General features: G+C 37.6%; 1 protein-coding gene across 5 annotated transcripts in view; it reads left to right on the top strand.

Moving 5' to 3' along the window:
• Window positions 1-20,550, top strand: part of NUP153 (nucleoporin 153) — a 77,308-nt gene that overhangs the window by 41,704 nt on the left and 15,054 nt on the right. For all 5 annotated transcript variants that reach the window (XM_027601133.2, XM_027601134.2, XM_027601137.2 and 2 more), the window contains 6 exons: window positions 74-200; window positions 7,711-7,848; window positions 8,618-8,716; window positions 9,713-9,803; window positions 14,746-14,871; window positions 17,234-17,851. In XM_027601133.2, coding sequence (XP_027456934.2) covers window positions 74-200; window positions 7,711-7,848; window positions 8,618-8,716; window positions 9,713-9,803; window positions 14,746-14,871; window positions 17,234-17,851 — 1,199 coding nt within the window. The remainder of the gene's footprint in view (window positions 1-73; window positions 201-7,710; window positions 7,849-8,617; window positions 8,717-9,712; window positions 9,804-14,745; window positions 14,872-17,233; window positions 17,852-20,550) is intronic.

Genomic DNA, 20,550 nt, shown 5'->3' with positions numbered 1-20,550 from the left:
GTGTTCGGTTGGTTAACCAGTTATGGACCAGAGTAATATATCATTTGTTTTAATTTTCTTTTTCTTTGCCTAGTGGCTTTTCTTACCCAAATTTCAGTATGTCTGCAGCCAATGGTTTATCTTCTGGAGTAGGTAGTGGAGGCGGCAAGATGAGACGAGAGAGAACGCGCTTTGTTGCATCCAAGCCTCCAGAGGAGGAGGTAGGGTTCTATCCTTCATATTCTTGAAGTTTGTTGAAAGCTTTGGTGTGGTGGTGGTGAGGGGAGACCCGAGGACTGGGGCCTGGGGAGACCCAGCACAAGAATGACTAATCTGCCATTGGAGCAGTCCCTTCCTGGTGTGAGTGCGTGTGCATGTATGTGTGTTTGATATCCCCTTCACTGTGACAACACAGAAAACCTAACCTAGGACCTAAAATTCCATAGGTGCCACGAAAAAGCTGTAATTCTTCATAAGAGAATTACAATTGAAATGATTTGACCTTTGGAATATTATAGTATTTGCCTGTTCAGTGGATTAACACTGTGTGTGCTCTTCTCACTTGCCATTTTCTTCATATTATTTGTGAAATTTATCAGTGTTGTGAAAGATGATTCAAGTTGTATAACTTCACTGTTACAGATTTGTCCAGTCTGAAAATTTACCACCCCGTTCCACAGGGTGCATGTGGGTTGATTCCTAATATGTGCTGAGGTGAATGTCGATGCACTTCTGCTTCGGCACAGGCAGCATGTTCTCTAGGCTTTTTCTCTGGGATGGCATTGTTGGGTTCTAGGGGATGAAACAAACGTATTAGATGTTGCCCTTTTGCTCCTGAAGGTAGTGTAAACACTTCCTTCCACATGACTGTGGGTGGATATGCTTTTTCTTTTTCCTTATGGGTACTTGATTTTTTTTTTTTTCTTTTAAGTTTTTGCCAAGGTGAAGGGTGTGAAGTGTTAGGCCATTGAAGTTTTATTTTGCACTTCCTGTTTACAAGGGAGGGAGCCCTCTTGTGAGTTTCTTAGTCATTTGGGATTTCTCTTCCTTTATCCATTTTTTTATTGGATTATTTCTTTCATTTGGAAGATTTCTTTTTTTTGAAAGATTTCTGCATATATTCTGAAAATGAAAGTTTGAAAAAGATGAGGACTAATATGAAGATTGGTTAAATTAATAGGCTGCTCTATTTTCTAACTACTTTGAGTTTAATGCAGGCCTTCTTTCAGTCTTTTTACAAGTGAATTTCAGCCTAACTGGACTAAGTTTTGATACATAACGCTTTCATTTGTTGTTTCTAATTAAAATTTCATTTGTTTTTTTTAGGAATTTTTAGATTTTTAAATAGGAGATCTTCTATAAATTTCTGTTGACTCTAAGTCACGTTTTGGTTGGAATTATTGTCCGAGTTAGTCTTGCTTTCCTTCTTGTCTGTTGGTATGCTTTCCAAGTTTATTTAGAGTATGCAGTCTTTTGTTTTCATTTCCTTCATCTCTCCCTTTCTTGTTGAGCAGTTTTGGAGTTGTGCCTCTCTGAAGGCACCAGAACCACGACTGCTTTAGCAGCTTGGGCTTTCTGTCCCCTTTGCCTGTCTCGTGGTAGATGACATTGTGCTGGGGGCTCGGCTCCGGTACTGGTCTAGAGGTTCTACTTGTTGCTCTCCTGCTGGAGTGTTGTGAAGGAAAGGAATGTGTTAATGTATTCTACTGTCTTGAAAGAAAAAGTCTTGAATGCCATTAATGATACAGTAGAGGAAATTTTGGTAGCTTTCTTAGCAAACCGATTTTCTTTTATTGAAATTCTTTATGTAGACTTGATTAAATTACCTTTAAGGAATGGGTTGTCTTGCTTTGTATACATAAGGAAATTAGTACCTGAGTAATATAGTTCATTATATAGCCTGCTTTTTAGATGAGCTTTTATATTTCTCAGTAAAATTTGTGTCTCTAGCTTTTTAAAGTTTATCCCTATGTGAGGAAAACATCTTGGTTTGGTGTTTGTCAGATAACAGATTTGTGAATTTTGCTTATTTCCCTTCAGTTTCGACTTTTAAGAATATATTCCTAAGATCTTTAGCTCAAGTTCAGGTTGCTATCTGTAGCTCAGTTTTGGCTGTCTTACAGATATGTGTTTATGTGACTTTGCTATATCAAGACATTGGGAGGGGGGTGAAAATTTATTGATTTACTTTTGCTCTTACTACTTGGCATACTGTGAGGAGCTTTATGAAAGTCTAACTTTCCAGACCTCTTTATCACTTCCTCCCTTCTCTGGACCCCCTCTCCATTCTGGCCAACTGCCAACTTTGCATCCCAGGATGCCTCACCCAACTCCTGTCCCTAGTTCTGTTCCACACTGGAGTTAGAGTCTCCACGTTTCTGAGGAAAGAGGTACCAATGGGTGGCTGCCCCAAAATTCTGCCTACCCTGTGTTTTTTTAATCTTGGTAGAAGAGGTTTTGGGTAGATGCTTTTTCTTATTTATTTTGTATTAAGTGCTGTTTTTGTTTCTGATAACAAATATGTTTAGACCACTGGTTGTTCTTAATTCAGTTATAGATAATGGGAACTTTTGATAACGGCTGGAATATTTATTTTTGTTGGTATTTTAATGGGCTTTTGGGATAGGTCAAATGGAAGAAATTTTATTTTTAATGGAGTGTAAATGCATTGTGCTAATTTCAAGTACTCTTGTTATGTAGCAGAGATTATATTTTGGCATGTATTTAGTATATATTGTGGTATATTTTGAGTCACTTAAACATTCAGGTTAACAACTTTATATTGTAAATAACCCATTTTGCATTATGAGATAGAAGAATGGTTTAGCTCTCATTTCTTGTCAGATCTCAGAATTTGTAAGGATTGTGTGTTAGTCGCTAAACATTTGGCATTTTGCCTCTACTATGGTACCAGTTTGGTTTTGATAATGAAAAAGCTTATGATACAGAACAGATGAGTATATAATATGACTGACTTGGGGAGATTTAATTGCTTGATATTGTCATGTCAGGTACAGGCCTGCTACTTACTAGCTGTGAGTGATGTTAGTCAAATTAATTCCTTCGTACCTTAGCTTACCTGTAAAATGATGATAAGAAGAATAGATTGAGCTTGTGTCTTTGGGATGCCTGCCATTTAATGGCTGTATGATCTTAGACCATATATCTCCCTGCCTTAGCTTCCTCACCTATAACAGTAGTGTCTTCCTCATGTGAGATAACCCATGTAGAGATAACAAAGGTAATATATAGTAAATCACATATTTGGTGATTGTTGTGCTCAACTTGAAGTACCTGGAAGCATCCAATTATAATTTTTAACTTTCTCATAGATTTGTGGGATCCACTTCTGATCAACTAAGTCAAAATTTTGGTGAATAGGTTTCACATTTAGAATTGGCTCAAGGTCAGTTGATACAAAGAACCAGTATGGCCAAGTCTGTGGCATAATGAGTTGGCATAAGGAAGATACAGGTTATTCCGTTGATGTGCCCAGGTGTTGTAAGGGTCTAAAGGGAAGAAAAGTAAGACTGAGGATTGGCGATCAGATGAAACTTCCCTATGGAAAGAGCCAGTGCATTTTTGTTCGCTTCCTCTCCCCTCCCCCAAATTTGACTAGGATAAGTTTCAAACCTGTATTGAAATACTGAAGGAATTGTGCAATGAACACACATATACCTAACACTTAGATTCTAATATTTTGTTATATTTGCTTTATCAAGTGTATATCCTACTTTTTGGGTGCATTTCCCAAAGTAAGTTGAAGACATTTATATACTCTATATACTTCACCCCCAAATATTTCAGCATACATAGCACAAACCAAAGTCAAATATTTGTTGTTTTACATGTAAAATGTAAAATTCTTAGGTGTACCATTTAATGAATTTTACAAATGGTTACACCTGTGTAACCCAGACCCTCTTCAAAGTGTCAGACATTTCTGTTGCTCTAGAAAGTTCACTCATGCTCCTTCCCAGTCAGTACTCATCACCTCCTAGTTCAGAGGCATTCACTATTCTCATTTCTCTGTCCTGTATTGGTGTAGCTTGTTCTGGAACTTATCAGTACAGTTGTCCAGTATGTGTGTTCTTTTGTGCCTGGCTGTTATGAATAAAGCTGCTATGAACATTATTGTAGCGCTTTGTAGACATGTGTTTATTTCTCTTGGGGTAAATAGCCTGAAAATGGAGGAGCTAGGTTGTATGATATGTGTTTAACTTTTTTTTAAAAGATTTATCTGTCTGTCTATCTATCTATCTATCTATCTATTTATTTATTTATTTAAGTAATCTCTGCACTCAGCGTGGAGCTTGAACTCATGATCAAGAGTTGCATGCTTTTTCAACTGAGCCAGCCAGGCCCCCCCCCCCCCCATATGTGTTTAACTTGAAAGGAAACTGCCAAACTATTTTCCAAAATGAATGTAGTATTTTACACTCATCAACAGTATATGAGCATTTCTTTCACTCTTCATCCTTATTAATAGTTGTCATCTTTTTAATTTTATCCTTTCTGCTTTGTATATGGTGCTATTTCATTATAATTTTAATTTGCATTTCCCTGATAACAGTAATGTTGTGTTCTTGAATATATGCTTATGGGCTGTGTGCTTATTACCTCCTTTTTGAGGTATCCTTCAAGTCTTACACCCTTTTAAAAATTGGGTTTTCAAAAATAAATAAATAAATAAAAATTGGGTTTTCTTACTGAGTTGTAGGAGTTCTTTATAAATTTTGGATCCAAGTACTTTGTCAGATACATGTCTTATAAGTATTTTCTCTCAGTCTGGCTTGCATATTCATTTTTAAACAGTATCTTTTGATCAGCAGATGTCCTAGATGAAGTTTGAATTTACCTTTTCTTTTTAAAGATTTTATTTATTTATTTACCAGCGAGATGGAGCCAGAGAGCACAAGCAGAGGGAATGGCAGAGGGAGAGGGAGAAGCAGGCTCCCCACTGAGCAGGGAGCCAGATACAGGGCTCAATCCCAGGACCCTGGGATCATGAACTGAGCCAGAGGCAGATGCTTCACCATCTGAGCCACCCAGGCACCCCTGAATTTATCTTTTTTAAAAAATTATTTTATTTTTTAAAGATTTTATTTTTAAGCAATCTCTGCCTCCAATGTGGGGCTTGAATTTACAACCCCGAGATCAGGAGCCCATGCTCTTCCCACTGAGCAAACCAGGCGCCCCATTTGTTTTCAGTTATTTTTACTGTTCTTTCTGTCCTAAGAAACCTTTGTCTATCCCCAGGCCGCAAAGTAATTCTACGTTTTCTTCTAGAAGATTTATAGTAGTGTTTCATGTATCTTTCTGATTTCCTTTTTGATTTCTTATGTGATCTGTGGATTATTTAGAACTGTGTTTAGTTGTGATATTAATGTTTTGAAATGTATTGAGACTTGTTTTGTAGCCCAGCATATGGTCTGCCTGATGAATCTTAAAGCCTGTATTTTACGGTTTTCGGGTATAGTGTAATATAAGGTGTCAGATGACTGATAGTATTTCTTAGATCTTTTGTCTTTGCTGACTGTTTTTTCAGGGTGTGGGGTGTGTCTGTTTAGTCTATTAAGTTGAGAAGTAGGAGTTAAAATTGTCCACTTTCATTTGGTGAACTTGTCTTTTCCCTTTATGTCAGTTTTTGCTTTACATATTTTAAAGCCCTCATTAAAGCGTATGCCTTTCACATCATGGTTCCTCAGTTGCCTCTTTTAAATTACTAAATGTTCTTCTTTTAAAAAAGTCTCTGGAAGTATTCTTTGTCTTGAAAATCTATATCTGGTATTACTATAGCCTGCCACTCTGTTGGTAGAATAAACCTTCTTAGGCTTACGAATTGCAGGTTGTATCTTTTCCCATCCATTGGCTTTTAACCTGTATCTTTTTAAGTGAGTTTCTTGTAGACTATATATGGATGAGTCTTGCCTTCTATTTTTTGCCTTTTTTTTTTTTTTTAAAGATTTTATTTATTTATTTGACAGAGATACAGCGAGAGCAGGAACACAAGCAGGGGGAGGGGGAGAAGGAGAAGCAGGCTTCCCGCCGAGCAGAGAGCCCGATGTGGGACTCGATCCCAGGACCCTGGGATCATGACCTGAGCCAAAGGCAGATGCTTAACGACTGAGCCACCCAGGCGCCCTATTTTTTGCTTTTTAATTGGAATATTTATAATTAATGTAATTATTTATATAGTTGGATTAGGTCTCCATTTTCCTCTTGTTTTCTGGTTTTCCCATTTGTTTTTTGTTTCTTTTGTTCCTTTTGAAAGTTGTCTTTTTGTTAATTGAATATTTGTTAGAACTACGTTTTAATTATTTGGTCTTTATCTCTACCTCTTCATGTTACTTAGTGGTTCCTCTTGGGATTATGATATGTGTCCTTAAGTTTCACATTCTACTTTGTGTTCATATTATACCACTACCTGTAAAATTGAAGACTCTTGCAACTTTATAGTTTGATTTACCTTGGTATTTTAGATTATACTTGTCATTTGTATTAAAATTAGATAGGCTATAAAAAATTATATATAGCATATAATTTTCGCTTTATACAGTTGTATGTATTTTTAAGAAATTAAGAGGAATGAAAGTGTTTTGTGTTCATTTCTTCCAGAAACTTGAGTTCCATTTGGTATCATATCCCTTCACCCTGGAGAACTTGTAGAGCAGGTTTTATGGCAACAGATAGTCTTAGTTTTCTTTTATCTGAAAGCATCTTTATTTTTCCTTTGGGGAGAGGGCTTGACTTTACAGAGGTGTGATTGATGTACCATGAACGACACCCATTTGAAATACTCAGTTTTAGCTGGCGGGGAACTTACCTGAAGTGCCACTCTCTCCCACTTGTGGGCGGAATCTGGAGCTCTTCAGTCTAAGTTGGCTGCTTGTTGTCTGCCTTACACGGGAGCAGCTTACACGTCTGCTAGAAATTTGGACAGTTTACATGCAGATTTATATGCTCCTCATTCCTGCATTTCCCCCTCATTTTCTAGCTGCTGTGGTCACTTAGTCCGTCCTCTGATTCCTCCATGAACAGATTTGCCATTTTCTCTCAGAATTTCAACTAGCAGGGGCACCAACTCACAGAGTACAGGAAACTCACTCAGTGCCCCTTTCTTCTTCTAAGCGTTTTTTATCTCTGCAGTTCCTGCTTACTTCTGGTTGCTCTCCAGTGTTTTCAGATGGTTGTCTCTTTCTCTTCTGTTCAGAGTTTATAATTGTTATCTGTCAGGTCATTGGTCAGGTAACAAACTATTCCATTAGTAGAAGTGGAACTCTCTTTGTTTGCCCTTAACCTGGGTTGAGACTTGGGGTGGTCTTTGCTATATTGGAATAAAAAAACCAAGGCATTTCACCAAACTCACCAGTACTGATGTTTATTAAATGCTTGTTCTGTATGCCGAGCCCATATATAACTTTATGTTTTATATTAATACTACAACTATGGTGTGCTTTTTTTTTTTTTTTCTTTTTCTCATTTTCAGCCGTAGAAATTGGTACTGAGGGCAGTTAGGTTCACAAAGCCACCGTGTCTGGTGAGAAAGCTGGGTTTCAGATCTTTTCAATTCTTTTGATTCAAGAGCCCACACTGTTAACACAGTGTGGTGTTACCTTTGCCCTGTCCTTAGTTTACCTGTAACTGTAGCAGTTCTTCCTGAAAATCAGTAGGGATAGAACAGTAACATGAAAGATGAAATCTATCATTATGAAACATGTTGTGTTTTAGGAAATGGAAGTACCAGTATTGCCGAAAATCTCTCTACCCATCACCAGTTCTTCACTGCCTACCTTCAATTTTAGTTCCTCTGTGATCACAACGTCCTCTCCATCACCCATTAGTCCTTCGCAATCATTAACAAACAAGGTACAGAACCGTTGTACAAATAGAGGTGATTTTTGTTCTTTATTTTAAGAAATCTAATACTCTGTTGAAAGCAGTGATAAGTTCCCACTCTGGAAATTAATAACTCAGAATAAGAAGAGAAAAAATTGAAACGGTGTTTTGCTTTTTTAAATGTACATTATAAATGGATACATTATAATGGCGTGCTCTTTAATTCTGATTCCGTGCCTTAGAGACTAATGATTTTAAGTTTGTTTCCAAACATTGTTTCTGATTAAGATGCTTTTTTTTTTTTTGGTGAGAATGGGGTTATTGTTTTTATTTCTCAGGTAGGATTAACTGCTCCTGTTTTATGCTTTCACCCTGGCTTTTACTTTTTCTGAATGTATTCTTATAGATGGTATTTTTCTCCTTTAGACAGATACTCACCTCTGAGATAGAGTACACTCCTCTCCCAATGAGAAGCCAGATTTTATGGCAGTTTACAGTTTATTTTTCAGAAGTTTACAATTTAGCAATTAATCTTTATTTTTATTTATTTTTTAAAGATTTTTATTTTTAAGTAATCTCTACGCCCAACGTGGGCCTGGAACTTAGAACCCCAAGATCAAGAGTCATTGTGCTCAACTGACTGAGCCAGCCAGGCACCCCTTAACAAGTGATTTTTAAATCTAAAAGGAAATTGTGTTTGGCTTCTTTGAAATGATTAATTTGCTTAAATTAAGGTCTATTTTATTGTCAATTTCTTTCTCTAAAAAGTTTTTTATATTTTAATAATTTGGAAAACCAGGTACAAATGACCTCTCCAAACAGCACTGGCAGCCCCATGTTTCGATTTTCATCTCCAATTGTAAAATCTACTGAGGCAGATGTACTACCTCCATCATCTGTAAGTAGCAAGCAAGGAATGTTTCAGATTTATTTTTTATCAAAACCAAGATGCCATTGGTGGTAAGAAATAGCATTGTTTTTCTTTCAACTTAAAAAAATTTCAGTGTACAGAAAACTGGAATGAGTGAACAACACCTGTTTATTTTCCAGTACCTGTATATACATATAAGCATATATATTTCCTCATGACCATTTGAAAGTTAAGATACCTTACATCCATATGATACCCTTACATCCATATGTTCCCTAAGAAAAAGGACATTCCTCTGCATACCTGCAGTATAGTTATCATATCCATGAAATTTAACATGATATAATAATAATGTAGGCCATATTCAGATTTCCCCTTTGCCCTAGACTGTCCTTTAATACTATTTTGTTTCTCTTGGGCCTACATCCAATTAAGATCAAGACCTAATCAACTAAATGGCATTGCATTTGGTTAACATGTTTCTTGAATTGCTTTTAATCTGGAGAAGTTTTAGTTTTTATGCCTCAGAGTATGTATTTGTTTCTTTTAAGTTAAATATTTTGGGGAGAATAAGGTTAATGTTCAGGTTATCCCATGCATCTTTGGCATGTATATCAGTTTTACATGTTGCCTTTTCTTTTTCATTGTGCTCTTGTTTTCTGTCACAGATGGATATTCCAGATCATTTTGTAATTTCCCTCCCGCATGCCTGAAACCTGCCCATTGTCCATAAAGTCTCATACTTTTTATTAGAAAATGGTATTTAGAAATCCAGAAATGAGCTTTAGGGGCACGTAATTTTATGTACTGATTGGAATGAAAAAATGCCTAAGAAATGTAAAATGCTGTTTGATAGGACATACCATTCATTCTAAGAAGCATCAGTTTTAGAGATTATAAAATATGAAAACCTGGAATACATGAAATTCAGTGTATTTTTTTTTACTTGGAATAGGAAAAAACTATTTGATATTCATTTAAAACTAAATAGACTCTTAAAGGATACATTTTTTTTCTTTACAGATTGGATTTACATTCAGTGTGCCTGTTGCAAAAACAGCAGAACTTTCTGGCTGTAGTAGTATTTCAGAACCAATTACAAGTAGTAGTTCAGGTAAGTGAAAATTTCTCACAAGTTTTTACATAAAAATAGTTGCATTACATTAGATTAGTATTTCACATTCTTTAATCTTTAGCAATTCTTGTAAATGCTCTTATTTGAATGAAATTAGCTCTAAAAAGCAAATAGGAGCTAATATAAATCCTTGACAGTATTTTTAGTCTCTCTTCTCAGAAGTACTTAGCTCACTAAATGGAAATGTTACAATTTCATTATGACAGGGATAGTCATGGCAGCACATATATCCGTCATCTTTGTTTAATTAAAATAAAGTGAGCTTGTTATAAATGAAATCTCATAAGAAATTGAAGGGTTGTCTACATTGTTATTGAGGTGAAGTTATAATTGCTGTGGACTCCATCTCTAGGTTTAGTGTTCAGTTCACAAACATTTTTATGTGTAAGGGTTATGCTGGCCTCTGCCGATAGTGATACATAATTTCTGAACTCAAGGAATGGGTGTAATTGAGGGAAAGAAAGGAGTCATCAGATAATTAAATCCTAGCATTTTGTTCTGATAGTGGTGGTTTTCTTTCAAGTGTTTTTTGTTTAGGAAGTAGAGAATCATCTGGGCTAAGTTACTCAGGTCAGGAATTTTTGAGCAAGGGCATTTTACTCAAAAGATAAACAGCAAATGCAAGGGTACAGGAATTAGAGAAAAAAGCATGATATTCTTTGAGATCTGTAGGTAATTTGTCATGAAGTTAAAAAGTAGCTTTAAATTCTAAAAATTCTTGAATGTTGCACTAAAGAATTGGATTTTAATCTGAATGTAGTAGGAAGACATTGAGTGATTTTAAATGGGGTGACCTGGGTATCATGGATTGACAGCAGTGTCTATTGAGGTGTGGGGGGTGTGGGTGGGAGTGGGGTTTTATAGGCTGAGATATCAGTTAAGTTCTTTTGCCCTATCCAGAAGTGTCTGACTATTTCAGTTTTGTGGGTTTTTGTTTTGTTTTGTTTTGTTTTTTCAATCTCAGTTTTGGAATTAACAAAACAAAACACTACAACCCACTCCCCCCGCCCCCCAAAAAGCTAGAACCTCCCTCAAAGGATAGAATAAAAAACAACAACAAAAACCAAAGAGCTAGGACCTAGAAGCTAGATGTTCTAGCTTTGGTTGAGCCAGAAGATAAGAGCATAGATTATGAGAGTGGCACAAAATAAGAATTTGGTATGTTTGTAGTCCTGTTTTTTATTGATTAAAACAGCCTTATGTAAGAGAAAGAAGTAACAAGCACATTTCAGGTGTACTTTTTATCACAAGATTTTTTTTTCTTTAATGTTACTATGAATTCATAGAGGAATAAGCTTTTGCCAATTACCATTTTCATGCCTGGTTATGAAGAAAGGCATGAAAATCCTTCCCAGTTTTTACTAATGCATTACTAATGGGAACTGGATGAGCAGTAATTTGTTAAAACTTTTGTGTTCATCACATCTGTGGATATTATCCAGATTTTTAAGGCATTTTTTAGGAGTGGCATACATAGAATTGTGGGAATGAGTCTCACCACTTGTGTCGTTAAGAAGCTGATTGAAAATGTGTAAGTCATGATTAATTACTTGGTGGCAGGAGCTAATTTTTCCATTATCTTCTTTTTCCATCAATTTGAGTACACTGCAGGGTATCTTTAAAATTTACCTTAAGTTACTTACTAAAAGCATGTCAGTTTTGATTCTAAAGGAGGATAGACCATGACAAAGTGCTACAAGCGTATGTTTTATTTTGCCTTTTTTTTTTAAAGACTTTATTTATTTATTTGAGAGAGAGAGAGAGAGAGCGGCAGAGAGCACAAGCAAGGAGAGAGAAGCAGGTTCCCCTCTGAGCAGGGAGCCCGATGTGGGACTCGAACCCAGGACTCTGGGATCATGACCTGAGCCAAAGGCAGATGCTTAACTGACTGAGCCACCCAGGTGTCCCACATATGTTTTGTTTTGACACAGTTAGTATAAGAGGTAGGCACAGTGTTTTGTTTCTTGTATATTTTTGTTACCGAGATGAAATTGATGTAAGGCAAAATGAACCATTTTAAAGGGAACAAACTCAGTGGTGTTTAGTTCCAAAACAGTTCTATCCCCCTTCCTGCAGAGGAGACGTATATCTCCTAGACAGTCCTTCCGCATTTCTCTTCCCCCAGGTCCTGGCAACCACCAGTCAGTGTTTTGTTTCTGTGCGTGTACCTATTCTGGAATCATACAATGTGACTTTTTGTATCTAGCTTCTTTTACTTACTGTTTTCAAGGTTCATGCATGTTACAGTATGTATCAGTACTTTGCTGCCTTTTTTTTCTTTATTTTTAAAAAATTTACTATTTGTTTCTTATTTTAAGTAGGCTCCATGCCCAACATGGGGCTTAAACTCATGATCTTGAGTTTAAGAGTTCCATGCTCTACCGACTGAGCCAGCTAGGCGCCTCAGTACTTCACTCCTTTTATGGCTGAATAACATTCCATTGTATGGATATGCGGTAGTTTTTCTCTTCGTCCATTTACAGACATTTGGGCTGTTTGCAGCTTTTCACTGTTGTGCATAGTGCTGGTATGAATATTCGCTTACATGTATTTGTTCGAATACTAGTTTCAGTGCTCTGGGATATATACCTAGAAATAGTCAAATGGTAGTTCTATGTACCTCTAATTTTTTGAGGAACCACAAAGCTGTTTTTCTCAGCCTCTGACTCCTTTTACACTCCCACTAGCAGTGTATGAGGATTCTAATTTCTCCACATTCTCACCATGCTTATTTTTCATTTTTTGTTTATAGCCATCCTACTGGGTATGAAGTGATGCTTCCATTGTGGTTTTGATTTGCATTTCTCTAATGACTAATGGTGTCAAGCATATTTTCATGTGCTTCTTGGTCTTTTATCTTGGGAGAAATGTGTATTCAAGTCCTTTGCCCATTTTTAAGTTGGTTTATCTTTCTGTTGCTGAGATGTAAGCATTTTTATGTAGTGTGGATACTAGATCCTTATCAGATATATGATTTGCAAATAATTTCTCTCATTCAGTAGAGTGTCTTTGCTTTTTTGATAATGTCCTTAGATTCACAAAGTTTTTTAATGTGGTAGTATTCAGTTTTTTTCTTTGCTTATGCTTTTGATGTCATATCTTAAGAATTCATTGCTAAATCCATGGTCATGAAAATATACCTTCTCGGTTTTCTAAGAGTTTTATGGTTTTAGTTCTCACTTTTTTTTTTTTTTAAAGATTTTATTTATTTATTTGACAGAGACACAATGAGAGAAGGAACACAGCAGGGGGAGTGGGAGAGGGAGAAGCAGGCTTCCCACTGAGCAGGGAGCCTGATGCGGGCCTTGATCCCAGGACCCTGGGATCATGACCTGAGCTGAAGGCAGACGCTTAACGACTGAGCCACCCCGACGCCCCAGTTCTCACGTTTTAGATCGTTGATCCATTTTGGGTTAATTTTTGTTTATGACATGAGATGTGGGGGTAGATAGGATTTTTTTGAAACTACTTGACCCACTCCTTTTAAATTGGCAAACATTCCAGAAAAACCTGGTTATTTATATTTTATTATGGAAAATTTCAAACATTTTCAGAAATAGTACACTGAATTCCCATGTACTCTTTACCCAGTGCTTAGCATTTTATATTTTATTAGCATTTTATATTATTTTATTTTATTTATTTATTTTTAAAGATTTTATTTAGTTTACAGAGACATAACGAGAGAGGGAACACAAGCAGGGCATGGGAGAGGGAGAAGCAGGCTTTCCACTGAGCAGGGAGCCTGATGCGGGGCTCGATCCCAGGACCCTGGGATCATGACCTGAGCTGAAGGCAGACGCTTAACGACTGAGCCACCCAGGCGCCCCAATGCTTAGCATTTGATGACCAATTTTATTTCCCTTTCTCTCATTCCCCCTTCCCCTCCCATGCATAGAAACATACCTGTTAGGTTGTATTGAATTTACTTCATCTGTAAAAACCTTCTCGTTTAGAAATGGAACCACACAGCTATTATCATACTCAAAATATAGATTTCTTATTTTAAGTATAAGGATATGTTTATCTTGGAAAGTTTAGGAAACCTAAAAAGAAGCAGCAATAAGTAGCAGTCATCACTAGCAGCTACCATTACTCTTTTGATGTATTATTCACAGTCTTCTGGACTTTCTAAAGTCTTTACCTGTAACTCTGCATTTAAGGATGATTTTTGTGGCTGCACAGTATGGGTTCTCTGATTGATGTTGTCAGTCCCTTAGTGAGCATCTATCATCCAGGTTTTCAGTATGAAAACTGAAGGATACTTTCTTTTCTTTTTTTAAAAAAGATTTTATTTATTTATTTGAGAGAGCGAGAACATGAGCAGAGGGAAGAGGCAGAGGGAGAAGCAGACTCCCTGCTGAGCAGAGAGCCGGATGCGGGACTTGATTCCAGGACTCTGGGATCATGACCTGAGCTGAAGGCAGCCGCTTAACCAACTGAGCCACTCAGGCATCTGAAAACTGAAGGATACTTTCAATAATAGGATGAATTTCTAGAAATGAAGTAACTGGCTTAGTTGGGAATTTATTGTTAAGGTTTTTTTGATGAATATTGTAAATTGTTGTGTAATCAGAAACACATTTCATGCGGTTTGTGAGCTTGCTCCAGTTGCCATCTCCTCTCCAGTGTTTCAGTCTGATTTCCTCAATTACCAGTTAATTCATTGGGTAACAATTATAGTTTATACTTTTTGCCCTTTTGGAGGAGAAAAATGTACAGTGTACAGAATGGGGAATAGTATCTCTACTTATAATGGTTAACCCTGTACTTTTAAGTAAATTTGTTCATTATCTTTGAATTACAGTGACTTTCATGATATTTTAAAAGTTGGTCCAAATTGGCTTTGAAAGATCTTTTTCATACATTTAACTCCAATGCTTTTTCTTGGCATGTCTTTTACAATTAAAAAAAATTGCAGCTCAAGATATCAGTGCAGTGAATAGTACAAGCTGTAAGAAGAAGCCAGATGAAGATTGTGAGGGCCCTGTTAGACCTGCAAAAACCCTGAAAGAAGGAAGTGTCCTAGATGTTCTCAAAAGCCCCGGTAAGAAACAGCTGCCTTCGAAAATACTCTAAAATCTTAATTACAAATTTGTGGCCCTATTTTAATGTTGTCTGTGGTATACTTTAGGTTTTTAGAAAATTATGGCTAGTTTGATAGGGCATTCGCTTGAAAATAGACATAGTCAGATGTAATTCTTTTGGAGTAAATATCTTAGAAACTCTCCTTCTTTGGAATTCAAGGACTGTCCTAATATGAAATCTCTTAAGAGGCAAGTATAGCAGGAGAAAAAGAAGGAAGTGTAGAAGGAGAAAATGAGTTGCTTTTTAGTAGAGATAGGCCAGTTTGGAAAAGAAAAATGTAAAGAAACCTGATGATATACTTGGACATAGCTTTCTCTGATGAGAATGTTGAACTGCTTTGTTCTCAGGTCATTGCCCAGTTCTTTCTGAGCAATGAAAGAAAGAAAACATTTGCCGATTGTAACATAGGCATGTGCAAGGGACAGTGCTCGCTTGAAACAAGGTTTGAGAGCTCATAGAAGTAACTTGAAGGCAGTGACTGGAGGTACACAAATAGGAGTAAGATTTCAGTTTGAAAATCGGAGGACAGCCACAATGCAATTGTGATGTCTGCTATAGGACCGTAAAAATGTTTATAAGGTGATATGGTTGCTCAGAGAGAATTTAGATTTATTGAGCAGATAGACATGTTCATGTCTAATTGAGTAAGAATTTCCAGACAAGGTTGGCTTCTACAACAAGATTTAGGAGGATTGGGTTTCTTTGGTCTGGCTTTCTCATTTTAGAGATGAGTATACTGCCTCCAGGAGTCCCAGTAACTTAGACAATTTGGCACACTTGGGGCAGAGCTCCAGAGTGCCTGGGCTAGAATTAACTGAGTCGTAGAGAGGCATCGCATTCCTACAGTTGATCTTCATTTAAGTTATACTCTGCATTCATGATGCCCAGGTCTCCTCCCTTTCAATTTTCTTTAAATAGCAAGAATTCGGAGGAATCCTATGTTCTTTTGGGGAAAATTAGGAAAACCTGCGAAAGGGGAAGGAAAAGAAATCTGTAACACCTTAAGATGGTTACTGTTAAAATTGCACCAAACTTAGTGACTCAAATTAATCATTAAAAAGATAGTACATTTTAGACCAGTGGGAGTAACTGAAGTATGTAGGTTTTGCCTTTTTGCTAAAAATAAAACTAGCTCGAGGTTGGATTAATTGTAGCCTAGAAAATCTCTAAATACAGTCTTCTGTATCTTCTTACCCTCCAATTTTATTTTCCTTTTGTGTTAAAAGCTGGAAAAACAGGTCACTGAGTTTGTTGGTATATGTAAAACAAAGGTTACTTGGTCCAAAGTAAAGGATTGGAAGGTTATTCCCACGAGTAAAGTTGGAGTGAATCGATTGAATTCAGTGACAGCAGTTTTGGTAGTACAAAGATTTTTTTCAACTCCTGTTATTCCATGATTCTGTGTGAATACCTTAATTGTCTTAAGTACACCTTTGGTGGTTACAAAAAGTATATTTACAATGTGAAAGGTTCTGTGATTATATTGGAGAACTACTTGAGGCAGTTTTTTTGAATTAGGGTTTGGTAACGTTCCATGGGCATCTTTGAGTAGCATGAGCTCATCCTCCACTAGGGTAGACTGGGTCTTCCTTTCTGTATTTCTAGGCCTTACCAGATGGTTTGGTTCATCTCTGTTGGAATTTTTCATCATATTTCTCATTGAACCATTACTGTTTTAAAGTTCTGTATGAGCTTTGTATAATTAAAACCAGTCCTTACAACTCCCACTGTACTTTGGGAAGGATATCTGTCCAATATTGCATACCTATGCAGCTCTGCTGATTTTTACTGAAAGTAGAGGGTACCACAATAGTGGATTATAACTGGACAAAATTGAAAGATTATAGATGTTGAAGACATTTGGCTTAGCCAAGGGAACACCTGAAAGAAAAAATAGTCGAGGGAGGAAGGCTGTGAACATACTGCACATTGGGGCTGCGGCGAGGCAGAGTGTGGCAAACACGGGTGGCGGTGGTGTATGTCGGTAAGTTACTACCAGTTAAAGCCTCAAATTAGATAGTGGGTGAATTACAGTAAGTAGAAATTCCTAGAGGGAGAAGGTAATGTACTATAAACAAAACCTCTTTTGTAGAATTTTAACAAGGACCAAAGTGTCACTTATTAATTATGTGATTAATAAATACTGCTTAGGTAAAAAAAACCCAAAACTCTATTTATAAGTAGTCCACATTGGATTTTAGTAACCGCATAAATGTGTATAAGTATGTGCTCTCCCAGTAATAGCATTTCAGTTCATGTTCTGATTAGAAAGCTTCCCTTACTTTTTTTTTGTTTACACTCTCCTCTTTCCCTCATTATAGGTTTCACGTCACCAAAGGCAGATTCTCTTGCTTCTCAGCCTACCACCACAAGCCCAGTCGTTTATACAAGACCAGCAATAAGTAGCTTTTCTTCTAGTGGCATCGGGTTTGGGGAAAGTTTAAAAGCCAGACCATCGTGGCAGTGCGATACTTGTCTACTCCAGAACAAAGTTACAGACAGCAAGTGCGTAGCCTGTCAAGCAACAAAATTGCCGCCAAAAGAGACTGCTAAACAAACTGCAATTGGAGCACCAAGTAAAAGTGACAAATCAACTCTTCCCGTGTCAGGGACAGGTTTCGGAGACAAATTTAAACCAGCAGTAGGCACTTGGGATTGTGATACCTGCTTAGTGCAGAATAAACCCGAGGCGATAAAATGCGTGGCTTGTGAAACCCCGAAGCCTGGGACTGGTGTTAAGCGAGTCCTTACGTTGCCCGCGGCTTCAGAGAGCGCTGTGACTGTGGCTGCTTCATCTGCCACCTGCACTGTGACCACGGCCGCCTTAGGGTTTGCAGATCAGTTTAAAAGGCCCGTGGGATCTTGGGAGTGTCCAGTGTGCTGTGTTTTTAATAATGGAGAAGACAGTAAATGTGTGTCCTGTGTGTCTGAGAAACCAGGTACGTGTATGGCTCTTTGGGAAAATTTTTTTCATTATTTTAGTAGGACATTTAAATTTATTGTCTGCTAAGAACCACCTCAATGTAATATGGCAGGATGAGCATTTCCTCATACATCTTAATTTTTCTAAGCCGTCTTGAGGTAAAAATGACTTGCCTGGGGCTGGATCTCCATGTTATCTGAGGCGGTGCATTAAACAGCCCAATATATAGTTGCACCTCTTTCTTGACATACATTTTTATCAATAGAAACTTCTTGATCTTCACGATCATTTTCAAAGTTGACTACTACAGATGCTGAAAGAACTTAGAAGGGACAGTTTTTCTCAGACTTCTCCAGAACGAGATACCACTTCGTCTCTTTTCCTCTTAGAAATGAGGATGGCACATGGTCATTTCCAGAGAAGGTTTCACTAAGGGGTAGACAGTACTGCCTTATGAAAAGGCTATGGCCGAATATTAATGGTGATACCTATGTGCTCTCTGCCGGAGATATTGCCATCATAGTAAATTACTGAATCGTTAATGAAAAAATTCTAACCTGGCAGTGAGAAAAATGGACTCGGGTTTGAGTTTTTCCTGTTTCTCTGTTCAAATTTGAAAAAGTTACTGAGATTCACAACTGGAAATGACTCTTTGCTGTTTTTGTAATAATATTATAGAATTATTTGGTATAGATATATGGTAATAGGGGTGCTAAATAAAACCTTTTATGAATACCCTGGGAATTATACTTCCTTTTTTATTGCATTATTCATGGATATGTAGTTTTAGGTCTGCAATGGAAAGTTCTTGATTTGTTAGCCGTATACTCTATGTCTGAACACAAGGGGTGAGCCATATTCCTAGTTCTTCCTGGACATCTCCACAAGAATAAGATTTCAGAATCTTCATTCTGAAATAACTTTTCTTTTTCCATCTGGCATTCACCCCCCTCCCCCCCCAAAAAGCAAGTTTTTGATCATACAAGAAGCTAGAATTACTTCTGAGTTGATTAGAAGAAAAGTTAGGGAGTAAATTGTTAGCCACAAATAAAGGAAGCTCATACATTTATTAAAGAAATCTGACTTCATCCTGTAAATGATCAACCATTATTTTAAGCAGAGGAGTGATACAGTACAATTTGTATGTTTGACAAATTGCTTGGTGGCTTTTTGGAGGGTAGATTTGAAGATAGCAAAAGTTGAAGGGAGACCAGAGGACAGATGAGGAAATTGTATCAGTAGTACTGTGGGCAAAGGTAATGGCTTCGGATACTAATGGAGTCAAATCAGGATGTTGAATAATGTACAGTTGACTCCCTGTGGATTTGAAGCTGTGAAGTTGACACATACATGCGAGGCCTTTGGATATCCTGTAATGGGCTCTCTGGGCTGGAAATACAAATTTGGGCATCATTAGGCTATAGTTTTCAAATAAGGCATGGGAGTAGAGGCGATGTAAAGTGAGGGAGTCGTGGGAATAGAGGAGATGGCCTAAGACTGAGCTCTGTTAACTTCAGGGAGTGGCAGGAATGAAACTTTGGAACAGTTAATCTTGTAAAGGAGGAACCAGAGAGGAAAACCCAAAACTATGTGGCACTGGTTGCTGCTTAGAAGAATGGACTTCGGGGAACAAGAGTGGAGGTCTCAGTGAGAAGACTGTTAATCCAGCAAGAGCTGAGGGCCACTTGACACAGGGTAGCAGTAGGAGGCTCAGAAAAAGGGAACGAAACTGCTAGGAGAACATGTGAGGGAGGAGGCGGCATGTAGCCACGCTGACCGGCTGGGGAGGAGAGCGCAGAGCTGCGGGCCGCAGTTACGGCTCAGGAAGCGGTTTTGTTGGTGGTGAGACTTGTGAGGACAGTGGAACGAAGATGGAGCCTCAGGGAGTAATTTTCTTGGCAAGTTGGAGGAGAACCTAATGGTAGAACAGACACCAGGTGGCTGGGAGAGGCAACAGGTGCCAGCGGGTGGGGATGCCGGAACGAATGGCTCCCCTCGTCACACACTCACTTCGTGATGGCTTCGTGGAGCCGTCCTTCCCGTGCCCCCTCTGCTCCCCACAAACTTGGCAGATTTAAATGGCACCTCTGTGAATCCGTTCTCCTGCCCCACAGTCAGCTCTTCCTTCTATTCTCATTTATCACTTTCCATCTTGGTGATGGTGCTATTATGCATTTATGTTTTACTTTCCCCCTTTTTAGACCGTTAGCACTTTTAGAAGTTAAGCAGCATTTCATTCATCTTTACGTCCTTAGAACCATGGTATATTATGGTGCTTAATAAATGTCTGTTAACCACTGCCATGAACTTTTGTGCAAAAATGATCATTTCAAAGGCAGAGCTGGGCTTTGAAATCTTGCAATTAACGTGGTCTGTGGCTATGTATTTTATGTGTTAGGATATTGCCTACAATTTATATCTTGGATTTTAAAATGCTGTGCTGTTTGAAGAGATTTGATAAAGATTCTTAAGAACGTTTTAGTCTTTTAGTCTCTGATTTCTGAGCATGTGTTTTTTTTTTTTTAAACCATGATTATTCAAACTTCGGGTTAAGAGAGAGCTCATCACTAGGCAAGGTGAGTGTGAGCTGCTTGTTTGTAAGATTAAAAGAAATCTGAGCTTTTTATACTGTTCTTAACAGTGTAAAGTTGATATTTCTGGCACTTTATCTGTCTTAATAGGAAACACTAATTGAATGTTTAGACTTAGTGATGC

Source organism: Zalophus californianus, chromosome 7 (assembly GCF_009762305.2).
Source record: "Zalophus californianus isolate mZalCal1 chromosome 7, mZalCal1.pri.v2, whole genome shotgun sequence".
Taxonomy (NCBI): domain Eukaryota; kingdom Metazoa; phylum Chordata; class Mammalia; order Carnivora; family Otariidae; genus Zalophus; species Zalophus californianus.
The sequence above is the reverse complement of the archived record's forward strand: the minus strand, read 5'-3'. Positions and strand labels throughout refer to the sequence as shown.